The sequence below is a fragment of the Camelus bactrianus genome, chromosome 2 (genome assembly GCF_048773025.1).
Source record: "Camelus bactrianus isolate YW-2024 breed Bactrian camel chromosome 2, ASM4877302v1, whole genome shotgun sequence".
NCBI classification, from domain to species: Eukaryota; Metazoa; Chordata; class Mammalia; order Artiodactyla; family Camelidae; genus Camelus; species Camelus bactrianus.
The window spans coordinates 72,419,343-72,441,600 of record NC_133540.1 but is presented as its reverse complement, the minus strand read 5'-3'; the positions used below and the strand labels follow the sequence as shown (position 1 = coordinate 72,441,600).

The 22,258-nt window shown below is 34.9% G+C and overlaps 1 protein-coding gene across 8 annotated transcripts in view; it reads left to right on the top strand.

Annotated features, from left to right (window-relative positions):
* CCSER1 (coiled-coil serine rich protein 1) overlaps positions 1-22,258 on the top strand; it is a 1,108,361-nt gene that overhangs the window by 870,169 nt on the left and 215,934 nt on the right. The window contains exon 11 of one of the 8 annotated variants that reach the window (XM_074343903.1): positions 15,663-15,708. The exons of the other annotated variants lie outside the window; for them this stretch is intronic. Coding sequence (XP_074200004.1) covers positions 15,663-15,708 — 46 coding nt within the window. The remainder of the gene's footprint in view (positions 1-15,662; positions 15,709-22,258) is intronic. 8 annotated transcript variants of the gene reach the window in all.

Sequence of the window (22,258 nt, the reverse complement as noted above, 5' to 3'; positions counted from 1 at the left end):
TGTCAGATTCACAGGGGCACAAACTTCAAAATTAATTCAGTTCACAGCAGGATTAACTTCTAGAGTTGATGTGTTTATACAGCAGTGCTGTGACCTCAGATCTTACACAATGTTGCTTTTAATCACCTTGGTAAGTTTACACTTTCACTGTAAAAATAATGACACTCTGAGTAAGAGTGAAGGGTATGAAAAGTATGCAGTAGAAAGCTACAGAGAAAAAGAGGTTAATAATCATCCAACAGCCTAAGATGCTGTTCTCTCTACCCATCACTCCCCCAGTGTACACACACACACACACACACCCACATGTGAGCTCAGAGAAAGAAAAATATAGTTCTGTCTAGTACTTTTTACCTCACTGGAATTAATCATGCAAGTTATAACTACTATTTGTATAGATTTTGTGCTAAATCTTATATTAATCCTCTCAACCATTCTATAAGGGGAGACCTGCTAGTGTCTCACTGTGGAGATAAAGCAACCAAGCCTTAAAGTGATTAGTTGGCAGAGACAAGACTCTCCTCTGTGGGATTCAAATTATTATGCTGTGGAAGAGGGTCCCTTGTTAAAAACCAATTTTCAAAACTGCTGTGGTTCATGGTCCTACTTCATGGTTTATATCATCTTGTGGCATTGTCCTAAAGACTCTCAAGAGTAATAGGCACTTTGTTAAATTTTGCTGCACATTAAAACCATTTATCTGGGAAGTTAAAAAAAAAAAAATTCCCATGCCTAGGTCACACCCCATACCAATTAAATCACAATTGTTGGAAGTTCTACCCAGGCATAAGATTTTTTTTTTTTTGGTAATTTTCCAGATGATTCCAGAATATAGTCATACCAGTCTTCTAGCTACCTTGCTCCCTACCATTAGTGCTTGTACAGTTTTTCTGTCACACCAACATAGTTATCCAGTCTCCACCCAGTCCAAATGTCCCTGGTATTAGCTTTGACTGTCAAAACAGTTCTTAGGTTAATTCAAAATCTGTCTTTCTTCCTTCCATCCTTTTGTGTTCATCCTGCCTCACTGGCATAATGCAATTTTTATATCTGTTTTACATGTGACAATATATTGGAAGTCATTTTTTTAGTCCCCTGAGTTTTCACTTCTCCAGGATAATCCATTTATTTCTTTTAACTGCTTCTCTTATGATATGACTTCAAATCTTATTATCCTAGTAACTTTCTTTTCACTAGACTCGTTGTCAGTATGGTATCTTGGAAAGAACTTGGATTTTAGAGTCATAATGCCTTTTGTTTACATTCCATACTGGCTACTTACTAGCCTTGTGGACTTGAAAAAGTTATTTAATTTTCTCAGCTTCCCTTCTGCCACAAATAATGCTACTTCATGAAATTTTTACGAATATAAAATGAGATCTTCAGAGTAGGAGTAAGATTCTTAGAAGCTCTGAGCACTGAAAATTTAGTGATTTATCACAGTCCACTTCATCTCCCCAACATACATAATTCAAATGAAAATAATAATAAACCGACAATAAGAAAGGAATCCAATTAAATTCTAGGTATTTTTCCCTTCATTAATAATTGCTGATCTTTTAAAATCATTAACAGCAAATATACAATTCATTAAATACATATGCCCATTTCTTTGTACCTTCATTTTGCTGGTACTCCAAAGATATGTTTAACCTAACCCTGAATAACATAGGGCTAAAAAGTGCCCAGATGTCGTTCTGCTTGGTAAATTTGAGAACTGAGCAGATATGTATGACTTTAGACAAGTTGTTTAACCTCTTCCACAAACTTCAGTTTCCTACATTGTAAAATAAAGATAAGATATGCCTTGGGGATTATTGTAAAGATTGTGAAAATCTCAGAGGATTAAAATAAATGATGTATAGAAAGTGCTTATAAGTGATCACAAACAGTAGGTACAGTGTAGTAGGTAAAAACTTCAGCCGTGATGCTATCTTGAGTTGAAATCTTAGCTTAGAGTTTACTGGCTCTGAAACCTTGAGCAAATTATGTAATGTATGTGTCTTAGTTTACTTCTTAAAAAATGGGGATAAAAATACATCCACTGAGTAAGGTTTTTGTGAGTTTTAAATAACTGATGCTCTTAATACGTTTAGCACAAAATAAGGTTTCAATAATGTTCACTATTATCATTACTAAAATAACAGTAATTTGTGTTAGGCATGCAAATATCTGGCACTTGGTAGGCATGCAAGGCATGATGGCATAATTTTCTTTTTAAGTGAGGGGCCCATAATTGAACACATTACTGATATTTAGAAACTGCCTGCACATTGTAGCTACTCAATGAATGTATGTTGAGTGAATGAATGAATGTGGCCTGACTACAAAATAGGAAGGGATTATATCTGTTAGAACTTTCCTCCTTGTAGGTATAAATTCATAGTTCTAATTAATATAACCTAATGCATTTGTATTTCATTCTCTCCAAATGACCTAAATTCCAATTAATTTTTAAAATTTAAAAAATTGGAAAGCTCTTTATTTTATTTGGAAAATAATCTATTCTTACTTATTTTTATTTGTATTATTTTTATGAATTTCTAGTCATACTTCTGATTTTCTTACTTTGCCTGAACTGGACAGTACTGTAAGAGAAAACTTTCAAAAACATTTCTAATCTAACTCAGTATTATATAACATATGATTATTAAATTTCAATCCCTGTGATTCAAGCTTGAGGCTCTTATTACATGGAAAAAAAAAAAAAAAAAAAGAGGTGCTTAATTTCTCAGTTTAGCTCAGCTTAGCACAACCTGAATCCCTTAACTTCAAACTCACTTGCTCTAGTAATTATTGACACTTAGGCCTTCTGCAAGTCATTTCTGCACTCTGGGCCTTTACATTGTCATCTGTTAAATGGGGATAATATTACCTAGCTCATGAAGGTATTTTAAGAAACAGGTGAGGTGACGTATTTGAAAATACCTGGGATATGCAATGTACACACATACATGACAACTACATGTGTGTGTGTTCAGACAGAGAGAGCGAAAGAGAGTGACACTTAGTGCTTACTCAAGTATATTCTAGACAAAAGGCAATCAAATGCCCAAAATTCAGAGATTTGCTTCAATAATTTGAGCACTCTGACAGTGACTATTTTAGAATGCTTATTTTCTTGAAATATGACTTGTATTAGATTAAGGTACTTGCATTTTCTACTTGTAACAGGCCAGAGGAGGTTAATTTTAATTATAATATTCTGCACTTAAATTTTGATAGCCTACTGCCAAATTTTAAAATTAAGATTTATTCATTTTGCTTTATCTGCCAACAGTAAAATCTAAAATTATTGGTTTTCCTAAATAGATACCACTTGAAAGTTATATTACATAGTGAGCGACAGAATGCAAAATATTTCAAGGGGCACTGAGTTCTGTAACATAACTGACCCCCACTTTGATAGTTATTATCCTGGTGCACATCTCTGACAGAGCCCCTTAGCTGTCTAACTTTTCTTCTACTTTTCTACTTTATAAGCCAAGATGTCATTTGGTATATGTCAAAATGGTGCTAAATATTAGGCACTAGAAGATTTGAAAACTAATATCTATAGAAGGAAAGTAGAAAACTTGGGGTATTTTAGTTTGAAAAACAGAGTGGGATAGAAAAATGATAATGACTATTAAAATTGAATAATGTTTTTAGAACAAATAAATACTGGAAAAATTGTGATTCCATATTAGGAGTTTCGAGAGAGAAAGTCTTCTAAAAAAAAAAAAAACCTTAATATGTGTACGATATATATAGACATGATGATACATTATTTAAAAATCTGTGCTGAGTGTCAAAATAAGAGGACAGCTGGACCCAACTCAATCCATTTCACAGGAATATTGCCTGTCTCCAATATAAAGTATGTTTCTATTTTTTTTAAAGTGAGTAAATTGGGGAAACAGGGAAACAATTACATAACCATGTACCAAACCATAAATATGCTCCCTACTGATTTTAACACACCACCAGGATGAAAAACTAATGAAGGGCAAGCAAGAGAGTGCCTGGTAATTTTCCTAAAGCACATTTGTATTGCATTTATAGAATATCTTCCAGGAGAGCACACGTTATTTTTTATTAACAGAGAGCTATAAGGAAAAAGTGCTGCTATCTTTTTTTTTTTTTTTGAGAATTTAAATGTTACCCACAGTTTTATTATTTTATTCCTGAAACGTTTTAATGAAATACTATAAAGAGAATATAATATATTTGAATGCATATAGATATCTGTATATTTCTAACATTCTTTTTCTACATTTCTTTCTGTTCCTTGGCTAAAATGACTTAAGTCAAAATTAGCTATCATAGCATGTGAACTGATATTTCTTGATTTCAATCTTACTAGACCATGTTGACTGAAAAAAAACACAATCTAAAAGTTGAGAGTTATGTTTTATTTGAGGACCCATAAGAAAGAAATGTCAGTGTAAATTAATGACATTTTCTTAGAGATCTCAGTAGAATTTTCAGTAGCTACTGACTTCAACTTTTCACCCATGAGAGAAATGACAGATTAATTTTATCTACCAAATACTAAAATCTGTTATTGGTCTTTCTTTTTTTTTTTTAAACATTTTTTATTGAGTAATAGTCATTTTACAATCTGTCAAATTCTAATGTAGAGCACAAATTTTCAGTTATATATGAACATATATATATTCATTGTCACATTTTTTTTTTTTTTGCTATGAGCTACCACAAGATCTTGTTTATATTTCCCTGTGCTATACAGTATAATCATGTTTATCTATTCTGCATTTTAAAACCCCAGTCTGTCCCTTCCCACCCCCCACCCCCTTGGCAACCACAAGTTTGTATTCTATGTCTATGAGTGTGTTTCTGTTTTGTATTTATGCTTTGTTTGGTTTTGTTTTTTAGATTCCTCATATGAGCAATCTCATATGGTATTTTTCTTTCTCTTTCTGGCTTACTTCACTTAGAATGACATTCTCCAAGAACATCCATGTTGCTGCAAATGGTATTATGTTGTCAGTTTTTATGGCTGAATAGTATTCCATCGTATAAATATACCACCACTTCTTTATCCAGTCATCTGTTGATGGACATTTAAGCTGTTTCTATGTCTTGGCTATTGTAAATAGTGCTGCTATGAACATTGGGGTGCAGGTATCATTTTGAAGTAGGGTTCCTTCTGGATTTATGCCCAGGAGTGGGATTCCTGGGTCATATGGTAAATCTATTCCTAGTCTTCTGAGGAATCTCCATACTGTTTTCCACAATGGCTTTCCTTGCTTCCCTCTCCCACTCTTAATGATTTAGATGTCTTCTTTTACAATTTTGTGTTTATTCTTTTTGTAACTCATGGCCATTATCTCCTTTCCAGTTATGGGTTTCTCATTTTTGTAGCATCCTGCTTCTTTTCTATTTAGAGTAGACCTGTCAATATTTCTTTTAGCATGGGTTTAGTGTTGCTAAACTCTTAGTTTTTGCTTGTCTGTGAAGTTCTTTATCTCTCCTTCTATTCTAAAGGATAGCCCTGCTGGGTAGAGTATCCTAGGCTGCATCTTTTTTTCATTCAGGACTTTGAATATATCTTGCCACTCCCTTCTGGCCTGTAGTGTTTGTGTAGAGAAATCAGCTGAGAGCCTTATGGGGGTTCCCTTGGAACTCACTCTTTGTTTTTCTCTTGCTGCCTTTAGGATCATTTCTTTATCCTTGACTCTGGCCATCTTGATTATAATGTCTTGGTGTGGGTCTATTTGGGTTCTTCCTGTTTGGGACCCTCTGAGCCTCCTGTACTTGGATATCTGATTCCTTTAGGTTTGGGAAGTTTTCAGTCATGATTTCTTCAAATACCTTTTCAATCCCCTTTGTTCTTTCTTCCCCTTCTGGAACCCCTATTATGCGTAGATTGGCATGCTTTATATTATCCCATAGCTCCCTTATATTGTTTTCATTGTTTTTTATTTGTTTTTCTTTCAGCTGTTCTGATTGGGTGCTTTCTGTTGTCCTGTCTTCTAGGTCACTTATTCGTTCCTCTGTATTATCTAGCCTGCTTTGTACAGCCTTTAGGTCAGATCTCATCTCAGCAAATGAGTTTATTAATTCTCCTTGGTTCTTCTTTATAGCTTCTATTTCATTTTTGACATATTTTATATCTCTCAACACTATTTCTTTTAGTTCCTTCAGTACTTTGATCACTCCTTTTTTGAAATCTTGATCTAGTAGGTCATCAATGTCTATTTCCTTGATCGTGTTTTCAGGGGACTTCTCTTGATCTTTTAATTGGGAGCGGTTCCTCTGCTTCTTCATATTGCTCATATCTCTCTGGCACTGTGGCTTAAGGCGTATCAGTTATCTAGTTCTCCTGGAGACGGTGTGCTCTTAATGATTTTATCGAGAGGTCTTTGTGTCTTCAGCCTGTTTCCTGAACTCAGCTTGCTGTTTCCAGAGGCCCTCTGTTGGTGCCCTCTTCTGTACTGCTCCCAGTGGCTGTCAGCTAGCAGATCACGCCCCCTCCCAACAATGGGTCAGGTGCTGAGCTCTTATCCGGTGGGTGGGCGGGTCACTCCCCCTCCCCCTCCCATGCCGCAGTCAGATGCTGCACTGGGGGAGGCAAGTAGGCAGATCGTGCCCTCTCCCAGCACTGTAGTCAGGTGCTGCGTTCCTGCCAGCAGGTTGCCGCCTGCTCCTTCCTGGCATTGGTCGCTCCACTGCTCTGTGCAGCTGCCCGCTCCGCCTCAGGTCAGCGTTCGGAAGGCGGGCTCGGGGATGACTGCAGAACGGCCCCGCCTCTGCTCTGTGCCAAATCTCAGCTCCTTATTTGTCTTGGTGGCGTGAGTTCTCTGAGGTGCCAGGGTAGAAAGATCCTATCTGCCTCCGGCTGTAAACAAGTCTCAGTCCTGCCTGGGAGGTTGTGGAGCCCCCAGGTGCGGATTCAGGTCTAGGCCCCACCCCCGCCCCAGCACTGTGCACAGGAGGATATGGCGGCTGTGGCTGAGCCCTGCCTCTCTTCTCACGAGAAGTGCCAGTAATGGTGGCGCAGGTCTGAGGAGACAAAGGCTATGACGCCCCTCCCTCCAGGGCACACCAGCCGTGTTGCTTTGCTTTTTTCACAATTTATGGGGGACTGAGGTTGTTCTGCTCCGTATCCCCTCCCAGCCACGGCATGCAGCTCCCTGCAGTCCCCCGGGGCTGCTTCAGTGCAGCCGCCCCAGTCCTCCTCCTGGCTCCGGCTGCCTGCCCCGGCCCCAGCTGCTGGCTCGCATCTTGGGCTGGGTGTTGCGGGGACCCTTTGTGCTTGTTTAACTCAGTTCTGTTGGTCAAGGGGTGCTTGGGGCAGATCTGAGCCTCAGAGGCTCCCCCTCCGTCCCACTGCCCTCTCTGTTGGAGAGGGGAGACCCAGCGAACGGGTGCCAGTCCTCCTTTGCCACTCCCTCCCCGTGGGATCGATCCACACTGTTTTGCTTTTCCTTCCTTCTTTTTTCCTTTTTTCTACCAGATTTTTGGCATCTTTGTCTTTTGAAGAGGGTGATGTTCTGTCGGAGTTCAGCAGGTGCTCTGGTTGGCTGAGTGGGTCCGTAGTTGTGAGTTTTGGTGTATTTGTGGGAGAGGGTGAGCTACAAGTGTCCTACTCCGCCATCTTGCTTTTTCCCTGTTATTGGTCTTTGAAATAACTCTTTTGGAATTGTGATTAGTTCAGAACTTTTTCACTAAAAGTAAACCATTATCTGTTGAATATATTATTGAGTATAGAAACAATTGAATGGAAAATTCAACTATTGAATAAACTATGCTTTAGTAGATAATTATTAACTTCTGTATATTGATATATACAAGATTGTCATTAATTTACTAACACAAGGATGTGAGGTACTATGAATGAGAATTTTGCAGATAATTGAAGATTATCATGTAAGTAGCAGAAAATGAATTGTTCTGTTAGCATGTGCTCCCATCAGACTTTCTGCCTTAAAATGATTATTGGACATAATTCAACATTTGGGTGATCATTCCAGTCATAGGAGAACACCACTTACCTGCTCACTGAATTAGTTCAAATGTCACATTCCCTCTGGAAAACTGTGATGCTGATGCTGATGGGTATCTCTCCTCTTGGTCAGCTTACTTCTGACCATGAGTTGTTTGCCCCTAAACCTGTTTATTTTAGTTGTAATTGTTATTTTAAATATTATTGTTATTAAGTGAACTAGTTAAAAATTAGGTGAACCAATAAAATAGGCAAGTGAAAAGGATGAGCAAACCAAGTTGAGTGTTTTCGAAAGTCTTGAAAACACTGGAAAATTTGGGAGAAATGAGTAAATTCATAGGAAAAAGATCAATATTCAAATTGCTTTTTAAGAAACACGATTCTTGGTTTATAGACTTTCTCCAGGAGCTGATAACTGGTCTTGATTTTGCCCAATCAGAAGGCATTGATTTAATGTATTTTATTACATGTTGTAGCCTAAGGAAGGCTATATTCTTTGGCTGTAAAATTGTGCTATGATACAATATCTTCCATACTACTTATGGATCATTTTACTTTCAGGTCCACATTTCTCTTATGCCTCTGAATATTTTGCATGCTCGTACTTGGAATGTTACTATACTGTCAATTTACAAACTTACTTAGGTATAGTTTGCATTTAGACATTCAAGACAAACTACAGATTTATCTCCTTCCTCTGTGCAGCCCACAATCAACTTTCTATTTTATTTAACAACCAGTCTGAATGTTATTTGGGAAAAGGATGAGTAGTTATAAAGGAGGAGGTGAACATAAGCTCATAGCAAACCTGAGAGTTAAGCAAAGGTTTTTTTTGAATTCTGCCATCATTGGATAAGCACTGAAGGTTTTTGATGAGTGTTTGTATTTGTCAGGTGTGTGTTTTAGAATGATTAAATTAATCTCTTAGGTGATTAATCTCTTAAATGAATCTGTTTTTCATTAGTTTTTTTTGATCCTTTAATCTGTTGTGTTTTTTTTTTCCTGTTAAAAGCATATAGTTTATTGGGGAAAGGAAGGGGAGAGATAGATTAGGAATTTAGGAATAACAGATACACATTATTATATATTAAATTGATAAACAACAAGGACCTACTGTATAGCACAGGGAGCTATATTTCATTTCTTGTAATGAGCTGCAATGGTAAAGAATCTGAAGCAAATATATATATATATGTATATGTATAACTGAATTGCTTTGCTGTACACCTGAAACTACCATTGTAAATCGACTACACTTCAATAAAATAAGAATTAAAAACTTATAGTTTATCGTAATTGGTACACCTGTGTTAAATGAGAAAACAATAAGTTTAAAGAGAACATTTAACTCTACCTCGACAAAAACAAATCTTTAATGGAGTGTTCTCAATATTAACTTATTTCCCTACTTCTGTAGTGTGTAGAGTACTGACATTGAAAAGATTTTAATTTGTATTGATAATAAAGGAACACACTGCCAGAAAGAGGATCTAAAATAATTAGAGGAACGCATGTCAAATCTTTCAGGCCCTCATATTAACACACAGTACATGCTGCTTCTTATTTTTGCAAATGTCAACCTTCTTCTTGATGTGTCTTTTGGGAAATGGTTCACTCCAATTCAAAGGCATATAATAAAAGAAAAGGGCTTAGGGCAATATTTAAGCAATGAAAGAAACACAGGACATTTATGACTAGCTGGGAGGAACTGATTGCCTTTGGCTGTGCCTTGGGAAATCCCCAGGAAATACAGTAAGTTGTGATTACTATTATAAGTTAAAATGATATAAAGCATGCAGAGGAATTTGTGTTTTCCTTGTGGGTGACTGCATTTCATCGTCTCAGTGTGCAGTTAGAGTTCATACCCACCTACTGTGTTTCTTACTGAAGTACTAGCAGGAGATGTGTTATTGAAAACTGCAGAAGAGTAACTCTCAGGAGAATCAATTTAAAAAAAGAATTTAAAGCTAAGCACATGTAAGAAAACATATTTTTCACATACTTCAATTAAATGCCTCATAAAACTAGTAGTGTTTAAAATTAACGATAACAAAATTTAAACTGCAAATATTTGTTAAAATATATATGTTAAATTTATTATACTGTGTATAACTATGGTAAAGAGACAATGTTAGAGATAGATTAAAAAAAAAAGGGCATTCCAGTTTAATTTTATTCCAGTTTAATTTTCTCAGTGCAGTTTTATTGTGATTATTTTCTTAATAAAACTGTAAATGCCTTAGCTCTACCAGCATTATTTGGAAGCTATAAGGATGTGATTCATCATTACCTTATAGGTTATTATCTCCGAGTTTCTACCAGGTTGTTGAGAACATAAAGGAAAGGTATCTCACAAATCTCTATTATTTTTTCCTTTTATTTATTTAAAAAATTATTTCTTTTTTCCCTTTATGGTAGTTAAGAGATCTAACACCAATTTCTACTTACTATATTGTCTCAGCTCTACTGCACTACCTTCAAATTTAAAACATGGCAAAAGAATTATTCTTGAAATAAGGTATAAAATGCTACCAGTAGGTATTCAGTCTTACGATTACTGTTGCTGGTGATTAGGTTCTTGTCTCCTCGCAGGAAGAATTCAGAGACAGGATGCAGAGGTTAAGAAAGTGGGGATTTATTAAGGGATGGATACAACACTCTCAAGGGGAGAGCGGGCAGGCTCAGATGAGTGGCTGCCCTGAGTTTCTTTGGCAAGTTGGTTACATAGGGTACAAAAATAAATGGGCGGAATATTCATTGCGGAGGGAAGGGTTTGGGGTCATATTCCCTGATTTTCATCCCAGCTCCACCTTCCCAAAGGAAGGAAGGATTTATGTCCTTATTTAGTCTGGACTAGAAGTGTCATGGCGTCGGTCCATGATGGTTACTTCTCATCTGCAAGTCTAATTTTATTGAAATGAGGGCATAGTGAGTAAAAGGTTACATTCAGGCACTAGAGATTCCTGCCTTTTCCCACCTTTTTTTTGTAGGCCTTGATGGCAGTTGTCACCCCCAAAATGTGTGATTTCTTATCAGTCCAGAGTTTTCTGCTTTTCTTTGTCTGCCCAGGGACCCCTGTTGTTTGCATGATGTGTGGTTTCCTGCATTTGGCCCCGTGCCCCTCTCCTTTTTTGCCCAGTTCCTGCCATTTGGCCTGTGTCCCCCTTTCTCTGCTCATATCTAGCTATCTGCCTGCTCTAACAGTCACTATTTTTGTCACATAAAGGTAACATGCTAGGTACAAAAAGTGCAGTCTATTTAAAGGCACTTGTGCCTTGCAAGTTCTGTATACTGCCTCGGTTGATTAATGAACAAATAACTCAGTAGGTCATCCAAGGTTGTGTGTGCCCTTGGATCAAGGGCATGCCTTGGATGGGTCTATGATACAAGAGGGATTTTAAAAGAGATAGTATTTTAATATGTTCAACTTGGGTGATTTAATGAAAGGTTAAAATAAATGTCTAAGGAAGCACAAAACTAGTAAAGTTGTTTCTTGCTTAATTTAGGTAACTAAAATTCACATATCTGAGTAGTTTCTGATTTCAGAGAATCTCCAAGCATTTTACAATCTACATACTTCCTGACTTATTAACTCATGTCTGTTAATTAGTCATGAAAGATAGTTCTGAGTGGTATATATAAAGTTGAAACATGACTCTTAAAAGATAAAATAGAAACTACCAAAAAGCATGAAGGAATATAAAAATATTGATGTATTTATCATAAATATCTTGTCTTAATTTAAAATCACATTATTTCATGACATCTTAAATGGCTATATTACCTAAATCCTACTGTTCTCCACATGTATGTACTGTTATGGGACCAAGGTCAAATTTTCCTTTTGTTCATGATCGTTCTAGAAGTTGAGCATTCTTCTGTATATGCAAGTCTTAAGTCTATTTTCTTAAACAATTGTTTCTTAAGTGATTTCATTATCAAGGGAACTTTAACTGTATGAGAACCTAAGATAAGGCAGTTAAAATGATAATTTTCTAAAAATGTCATGCCCCCTTGGATTCTAATTATGTTTAAAATAATTTTATAGCTCTTTAAATTTCTTATCTGCAGTTCTGAAATTAAAAAAAAAAAAAAAAAAGCAAAAGCCCCTGAAAATCTAGTCTTTCTATGACTTATTTGGTAATCAAATCTGGCCTGATCTAAATTGACAAGAAGCTGTTTATAATTTTTTTAAAGTCACAGTGAGGTTATCATATTTTTACTACAGAAATATTAATGTCTTTGATTATGCCAGCCTTAGACTTAGCTAGGGGTATTATTTTGCATATTCTGAATAATTCTGAATACTGAAAAACACTTGGCCCAAGGCTTTTGGATAAAGGGTTATTTAAGAATTTTCTTATATTCAAATTTCAATTCCATCTCTAGCACTGTTTTGCTGTTTGGTGTGTGTGCCTGGAGCTAGTAAGTTCTGTATTCTTATTGAATCATAGTTGAGATACTATTTTTAACATTTTTCTCAGGTAGAAATGGTGTTGGATCTCACCCTAATCAAATTATGTATTCCTTTGATCTCTGGACTACACCTACAATCTGTATTTGTTAAATGCTTCCAGAAAATAAGAAGATATTAAGGGGCTTCATCACTGTGTGTGTGTGTATGTGTGTGTGTGTGTGTGATTTTTAAGTCATTTATTGCCTTTTATGGATTTCGGGTTTTCAGCTTTTTTCCTTGTTCCAAATCTTGTGCTTATTTCAAGTCTTGACTTACAACTAAGATGGTTTATAATGAAAATCATATACACATGATTCACAGAACAGCCTCTAAGTATAAGCCTTCGTCCTCATACTCACCTTAATCAGAGCTTAGCTAGGGGTAAGTAAGCTCCTGACTTCTGGGAGCCAAAGGACTCAGTTCTAGGCCTGTCACTGCCCTACATTTTGCTTTGTAATGATGGAAATTCATTTTACTATTTCTCTCTCTCTCTCTTGTTTGTGGGAATGAGAAACACATTATTATCATACAGGGATAATATGTGCTCAGATCATCTGGCTTTTCTAATACGAAATAAGCATACACGGTGCTGTAAACCACTGTAAAAAAAAAAAAATAGTGATATCCATGAACTATACCGTCTGTGAAAAATAAGTTAGAGATGAAGTAGTTCTCTGTGAGATTTTCTAAGCTCCTGCAATTAAATTGAACACTGGTTTTTTTATTTACCAAGTGTTGGATGAATAAACTCATTACTTTGATTTGGCTGTATTATTACATTTAATTATCTGTAAGTGTTGCTTCAATTCATATTTTCAAATTATAGATGGAATTTTTAATCAACTTTTAGAAAGGAAATGGGTTAGAAAGAAAATGATGTGGGTAAACTGGATAATGGAGGCTTAGTCATTATGACTCCCTAAGTATTTTCTTTTAACTAGTTCTCAGTTGTTTATTCTAAGCAGTTTTCCTATGTACAGGCACTTTTTCTAATAATGCTTAGTTTTCCTATGATAATAATCTGATTATTTGTTACCCCAACCCAAGTATTACTTGAAAAATAAAATTTTAAATTTGTAATTTTTTTCTCCTTTGTTCTTAACTGATACACCTATATTTCTTTATAAAGCCTAATATTAGCCTAGATCTAATAAATAAAGACTTTGGAAATGTACTATATTGGGTTTGGTATTTTGTTAAAAATAATAAATTTGTCCATATTTGGTCTTTATGCTGATATATGATAGAATTTTTAATTGTAAAAGATTCTATTGAGATACAGCCACTTTGGAAGGCATTTTGGCAGTTTCTTAAAGAACTACATAAAACATAATTGTATTGTGCAATCCAGCATTGACCTCCTTGGTATTTACCTGAGTTGAAAACTTATGTCACATTAAAACCTGCACATGGATGTTTATACTACCTTTATTTATAATTTCCAAAACGTAGATGCAACCAAGGTACTCTTCAGTAGGTGAACCTTGGTACATCCAGACAATGGAGTATTATTCAGTGCTAAAAAGAAATGAGCAATCAAGCTATGAAAAGACATGGAGGAAAATTAAATACATATTACTAAGTGAAAGAAGCAAATTTGAAAAGACTAAATTCTGTGTGATTCCAACCATGTGACACTCTGGAAAAAGTAAAACTATGAGACAGTGAAAAGATCAGTGGTTGCTAAGGGTTGGGGGAGGGAAGGATGATTACACAGAGAATAGAGGATTTTTAGGACAATGAGACTAGTCTGTATGATACTATAATGAAAGGTACATATGAACTTGACAACTCATTAAAAACTCTAAAAGATAAAGGACAAAAGCACAATAAATTTCTCACAAATGATGAATTTTTGCTGTAAGTAATTATGATTGAGCTCTAGAGCAAGTTTCTGGAGTACTGTGCTTTCTGCTAAGTGAAGATTGCAGTCCTTTGATCAAATTTACTCACAAATCTCCATCCAGGGCAAAATTTATTTAAACCTACCCCAGGAAAATCCCAACAGACCGTAAGAAAATAGGTAAATTCAGAGATACAAACATATCCTTAGATGAAGTAAATTGAAGTATTGGACCTGCATGCCTTATTTGTCATCCCTCAATGCAAGCATGTAGACAGATAGCCCCCTCTTTGATGTACCTTTAAAGGAACCAAGGCCATAATACTAGCATTTGCTATTCTCATTAGAAGAAAAATTCATTACATGCCACAACAAGGATTATTTTGTAGGTCCTCCATTTTAAATACTTAACTAGCCTTAAATACCTGGATAATTTCTTAACTGATTCTAAACTAAATCTAAGTTACTTAATTCTGAAAGTTTCCTCATCAGAAGACATAGGAATAATAATAAAGGTAAAAAAAATTTAACTATTTCAGGGACTGTTGTAGGAACTAAATGAGATAATGCTTTTCAAATGCTAAAAATAGGGGCTTCAGAATAAGTGTTCAATAAATATTAATCATTTTCAAATATTCTTGTCATTTGTAAGTTATTATATTTATAATGAACTATTGATTTTCACAGAGACCTATATTTACCTAATATTTGAAAAGTTCTCTTTGAGTATATTATAATGGTTTTGTGACAGAAATCATTGCCAGGCATGAAACTATACAATTTGAATTGCAATATGTGTTTGTACAGACTTGTCAACTGGAAGGATGTAGCAAGGTTGTTGTAACTTTGATGTCTATCATACACAATTAATATTTTTATGTAGTAACTTTTTCTCTCCATTTGACTAAGCCGTTTTTCAGTGATTAACTTTTATTGATGTACAGATTAGAGCCCTTTTATTGAGGTCATTTTTTATATATAGTGTTTGAGGTAGGAAAAGAATGGAGCAAATACTAGTACACTGCTTAGTTTAAGACTGAAAAATGTTCGCATCAGCCAAGGAATTGGTGCAAGGGAACCTACTTTTTAAGGACACTTAATAAATATCATGTATGTTCTACTTTTCACGAAACTCCCTGTCAAATTTAATGATCCCATCTTTCACTGTAATTTTTATTTTACTTTCTTATTTTAGTGTACTACATATTTTTTTCTTAATTTCCTACCAGTATGATTTTAATATATGTGTGCCAAATGCAATGACTCTAAAAGCCTTATTTCCTTATTTAATAAAAGCCTCTTAAGCCATCTTGATTTTGTATTTCTTTTCTTTATTCATTTCTCCACCATTTTCTACTGTTACTGATGATCAGTTGCTCCGAAAAAAAAAAAAAAATGTGTTTTGTTTACAGGGCACAGCTTATGGAAGTGCTCCTGTACCTTCTCGCAGGCAATTATGTGAGTCTTTTAAATTCAGCTCTGTGTTGTAAACATGACTATGTTTTCTGTGCTGTAGCATGGCATGCTGATTGGGACCAAATGCCCTCAGGTCAATATGCAATTCCCAGTGTTGTATATTACCTATAATGTGTTTGTAGTAGACGGTTCCCTTGGCCTCTTCCTTATCTGTTTGTCATTATCCAGCCCATTTAAGAAAACTGCACTGCAATGTGGCCAAGTGTGTCAAGGCTTCAAGAATGGCTCAAAGTCTGGGGCAAGGATAGAAGTGGCTCTTAAGTTCATTGTCATTTAGCAACTGTACTTGTACTTTCCATGTTAACTGAATCAGTAAGCTTTCTTAAACCCTAACTTCTTCTATAGATTTGTTCAAAGATCTCATGTATCATATACAGCTCTGATTTAGTCACAGCTAATGAGACCTCTTTCCTTGAAAAGGAAAAATCCATTAAAAGAAATCCTCCTTCTAGCGAATTTAAAGCAAACTTGACTTTTTAGCCACCTTAGTTTATTTCTAGGTTATCATATTTAGAAAATTTGAAAATAATCTGTAAATTTTTAGATAAAAATCCTGGATTTTACAACCTTGCTCAGCTGTATTATAAATATATGCACCTTGCAGAGAGTCAGATATTTGCTTTTCAGCTCAGATTTCTGTAACAGCTTATCTGATTTAGCATGAACTTTTTGTCAATGAGAGATGTAAATTTAATATGTAGAATCTCCAAAGTGCCATCAGACTTTGAGAATGAGCTGTTGTCATTGCCCATTTCCATCCATATCTTTTCTCTTTTCCAACGCTAGCATCCATCAGAAAATCATGGTTGTTTACCTCCATTATAGACTGCTATAGCAATACACCACATGATTCTAATTGTTGTGCCTAGCAATAAATGCCAGATAGATTCATCTTAATATGGTGTTAAAGATGATTCAAAGGTACAGTCCTGTTTGCATAATATTTTTCTTCACTATTGGCAAAAGAAATGTATGATTTGATGACATTCACTGAGAAGGATATATGAATCGATTACAAAGAAAAAAAAAACAAAAAACCTGCAGCACTTTGTACCATTATAAAGCTACCTAAAGAAAAAAAAATGCACTTTTCTTTTTCATGAAAGAATGTTGAAGGTTTGGATTCTTACGAAGTTGTATGAAGAAAGAACCGCTAAGGTGAATAGAGAATGGGATTTAAATATATTAAATATTTCTCTAAAGGTAAATAATCACCAGCTGGTCTCAGTTGATTATCCCTTGCTATTATTTCTTTTTACTTATTTCTTTATCATCTAACTTTCTAAAATATACTGAAAGCATGATTTCTTATGTAGGTATCAATGCAGTACTGTTACCAAACTAAACTTGGGTTTATTCACCCTGTACACAGTAAAGCAAATATATTCACACCAGGTTGTGATGAAAAGTACAGACTTTATTGTAAGGTATCAGACAAGGAGTTTGGGGCAGCTAATTTTCAAAAGACCTGAACTCCCTGATAGCTTTCAGGGAAGCATTTTTAAAGGCAAGATGAAGGAGGTAGTCACAGGGTGTGTGATCACCTCCTGCACAATTCTCTGATTGGCTGATGGTGAGGTAGCAGGGTGGTGTCATAGGGGTTAACAGTGTCAATCCTCAGGCTCCAGGAGGTCTAGGCGGTACATGTTCATGGTCATCATGTAGTTAACTTCTTCCATTTGGTGGGGGGCTTAGCATCTGTAAAACAACTTAGGAATGTGCATCAGGCACTGTTATCTGTGTCCTTCAGGGAGGAATTAAAGATTCTGTGACTGCCATATGGCTGACTTACTGTTTAAATTCTCACCAGTTCTCCTGATCCAACTGCTGTTTTTGTCACTACATGTTCACACCTTTTCAATCATTAATTCTTGAGTCAGGCTTTTGTGACTCAGGAGAGGCCTGGCAGACTACAGCTTTTCTACAGACAAGAGGCAGGCAGAGGACATAGGGGGAGGGTTCTGTCCTGGAAAAGGCCCATAGGGTCCTGCTCAGTTATAGTATTAATTGATAAAAATTGACAACTATAGCAAGAACTCCAATGAGATGTGAATTTTTTTTTAATTTGCTTCTTTTTAAAGTAAAAAAATCACTGTTGTGCTTATAAGTGATATTGCCTTGAAGATAAAGAAATATCTATTGTTATGGAGATAGAGAAGATATTGTTACTAGAAACTTTTGGGAATGCAAATTCATTATTCATGCCCTGTAATCATGAGTGGGAATATAAAGATTATGGAAGTACAGTCTTCAATTTGGACTAAACTTATTTCTCACTTTTATAAAATCAAAATGTATAATATAAAAATAATACCAGATATTTGAGATTTCAGATCATTATTTCTGGTTAAATGAGAGCTAATCTGACAAAAACCAAAATAAAATAAAATAAAATGATTGATGCTTTCCCTAAGCCTAAGTATCTAAAATTGAAATGTTTCCTATGCCTCCATGGATAAAACCATAAAATGGGTATTACCTTACTAAGCATGTGGACTTTGAAATAGTAAGCTTATAAGACAGAAACTTGGAATACTGATTATCACATTTCCCTTTGGTCAAGTACAAGTCTTCGAATCTCTGACTTACCTATCAGTAGAGATTCCTTACATATTTGTAATTGTGGTGCTTATTAAAGCTGGAAAAGAGTTGAAAGAGTAAATGTTTTATTCTACACAGGAACATCAGAATATTCATATTAAATGTCTTCATTCCTACCCTGCTTCCTAAAATCAGTACCTATGTAGGTATCTTACATTTGGTTCCTGATTCTAGTATTTATGTTTTTGACTATGTCAGAACCAGTGACTAGTACTTTCTTGGGGTTACAATTAACTAAACTTTTATTTATGTTTTTTGTATTCAATATTAAGGACTTTCTTGTTTTATGACTGTCATTGTAACTATTTTGAAGATATAGCCAGTTTAACAATTTTATTTGGTCATACCCCAAAGTAGAATCCAGCAATAGGGAGGAGTTGCTTAGATGATGAGGTAATTGGAAAGGCTATAAATTTACAATGAGAGGATTCACATCTCCATCTCATGAAATGTAGTGTGCCTTTTCATTAACAGACTCACTCAAATATGCCTTTATATGTTGCTAATAATTGATTACAGTAAAACTGGAAAAATATAGTCGTAGTATTTTTCACTTTCAGAGAGATGCTCTCGCAGTAAGATTAACTAACTTGAAGAAGAAAGAGTCTTGAAAAGTTTTTTCAATGCTTATAGTACATTTTTATTATCAAATGCTTAAAAGGAACATCATCTATTCAAATGATATTGACTTAATTTCCTAGTGATTTATGTTTTAAAAGTTATAATCAATTTTAGTGAGTGAAGCTGTATCATATTCTGGTAAAGACCAATTCTAAATTTGTGTACACTGAGGTCTATAATATTTGGATAAATTTTTTGCAAAGATTTGACCCATATAATGTTATCCTTACAATTCAGAATAAAAGAACTGATTTTAAAATGGTTATTAGGTTTTCCATTTTGTGATTATAGTAACTACTTTAAGAGTTCCAAATTACAAAGCCATATATTTTTAATAGACACATCTTGTTATCTTTTTCAAAAGAATATTCTAAAATGTAATAAACTAATTCTAAGATTTAATAAACCATAAATATAAAAATTGTGAATATCAAATTTCAAAATACATTAAACAGGTCAAAAATGATTTGGCTAAAATAATTAAATACTTTGTTTTCATATTTCACAACATTGGCCTGTTGTTTCCCAGTTTATGAAAGAAAAGAGCATCAAATATTTATAAGTAGTCTATTCAATGGTAGTTACCTAATTTAGCTGTCATTCTCCAGATAGTTGAATGTCAATCTAACTCAAATGACTACACATGATAATAATACCACCTTACTATTCAGAACCAGACAGCATTTTCCTTTATAACACAAATAGAATTGAAGTTACATATTTAAAAGGGAGGGCATAAACATAAAAGCATATGCTTTTGTTGTTTACTAACTAGTTGAAGAATTATCATAAAAGTAAAGGAAAATAATTTTTGATACCTGTGATTAAAAGATTAAATATTTCCATAGGATTTTACACATTGTACTTCAAACAATCCTTGAAAATATAAAAATATCCAAGAAATAGTTACCACTTTTGATTCAATTTATCAATTTGTATACTATCAGTTTTCCAAAGTATTTCTCCCTCTCATTTGCTTTAATTTACCTCCCCTAATTTTCATACAAGTTATTTTTTCCTTTTTAGAGCTAAAGAGCAATTTTTAAATTCCAAACTGATTTAATCAGCAAGTGATGTAAAACAAATTAAGAAAGGCAGGAGAGCAAAGTATTTATTTATAATATTAATCTCAAAGTCAAAATGAATGATTTTAAGATACTGAGCTAGCTTCATAAGAACAAACTTTTCAAAGTAGTGTTTTTAGTGTACCTTCTGATTTATTTCCTTTTCCTCTTGGTTTTTCAGTTTATTTGTTGTCATTCCCCTTTCTTTTCTATCTCCGTTTTCCCACACAGTATCTTTGCATCAGTTATCATCCTATTTTAGATGTAACTTCTGCTTTACTTGTTTTCTTCTTTCGTTGCTATGCTTAAAAGCAATAAAGGAAGAACCCTCAAGAGTAGTGGTAACTAACAGAATTTTTCCTATTAGTATTTTTGAAATACACCTTTCAAAGACATGTCTGGTAGGGTTCCTATAAACCTTACACGAGTAAAGGAATGCATATCTAGCTCTGTATTCTTAGGGAACAAAGACAAATATATTACGTCTATAAGTTCACAGTTAAATACACATGTATATTGGGAATTGAGGAAGCTCCATTCTTCAGAAAAGAAGTTTCAGTCAGAAAGATAACACCAAGGAAAAACCTTAAATGGCATGATGAAATTATCAGTATACCACTAATAGAAGACAAGCTAATAAAATAGATTGTTCAAAGGTGGAAAAGGTACAAAAGAAAAATGTAATGTATGTTATAATCCTATGATTTGCAAGGAAAATGCTAAATATCTTCTTTCTTTTAAGACGAGAATAGTGGTTTTACATTTAATTGAGCTTACAATTTTGAACTGCTGAAAGGTAAAAACCCATGCTCAGTTATGATAAAAAGAAAGAAAAAGGCATTTCCTTTGATGTATAGATCATTGCAATTATCATTCTACACTATTAAATTTATTTAGGTGATGAATGTAAAACTGTATGTAGATGTTATAGTTTCAGCTTGGGATGTAGAAAGCTGAAAAGAGCATTGTTCCTATCCTTACAATAACAATAAATCACTTGGAGAAAATAGAAATTCACAACTTTTCTTGAATCATCAGAGAACTAAAGTCACAAGGGCAGTCAACCTAAGATAGAAGTAAAGACAGGCACCTTGCAAGGAGAGACCATATGGAGCAGGCACCATCAGATAACAGAATCCTAACAGAATCCATTTACCCCTCACCAATTTGGTCAACAAATTGGTGAGGGGTAAATGTACGCTAGCAAGAGAATATAAACATAAGAATTTATACCCACTTATAGGCTCTTCTCTACAGGCTTCATTAGATGTTCACATAAAAACATTGGCAAGATTCCTGAGAAAGTGTCTCTTGAACTAAAGGTCTAAAGAAGGGAACTGCAGCTACTCCAGGAAAAGCACAAAACTCCACCCAGATGCTTCTTCCCAATTGTCCATACAGAACAAAAGCTTCAAATACAGGGGGAAAGCAAACCACACTGGTGAAAACCCATTGCAGCTGGGAGAAGGGAGCAGAAAAACATCTTTTATTTCTGGGACAGGGACAAGAATACATGAAGGGCTCAGAACTATAGCTGGAGGTGACAAATACTGAGAGGGCCACATCTGTGAGACCCTGGGACACAGTGCCTTCCTAAGATTTAGTTTCAATCAGAGGAGCAGAGAAGGCCCCACTCTCCTTAACACAGACTAACAAGCAGTGAGTTGTTAAATAATAGAATGTGGCTGGGAATGTTACAGGAGTGTGGAAAGAAACCCTCTCTGAGGCCCAGTGCAAACTAGAGACTAAAGGTGGAGCATATGTTTAGAAAAATTCTTGGCAAACCAGTTCCTACCCTAAGCACTCAGTATCATTAGAGAAAATTGAAGGCTGTGGGTAACCATAGCAACAGTAATGAACTCAGTTTAACTGTACTTGGTTGACCCAGTTGTCCCTACTAAAGCCTTAGCAGAAGGAAAGGTATGCCCATTTCCAAACATAAAATTTATTTACCCAAGTCTCTAATGTCCTATGCAATATATCTGGCTTTCAACAAAAATTTGAAGGCACATGGAAAAGCAAGAAAAAACAACACACTGCCTACTGACAAAAGAATCAACAGAATCAGATTCAGATATTATGCAAATGTTGGAAATATCAGAAAGGGGAATTAAAATAACCATAATTAGTATGTTAAATGGAAAAGTTTGACAATATGGAAGGACAGATGTGTGTGCAATTTCAGCAGAGAGATGGAGTTACAAGAATGAATCCAATAGAAATGCTAGATATTAAAATCTCAATAG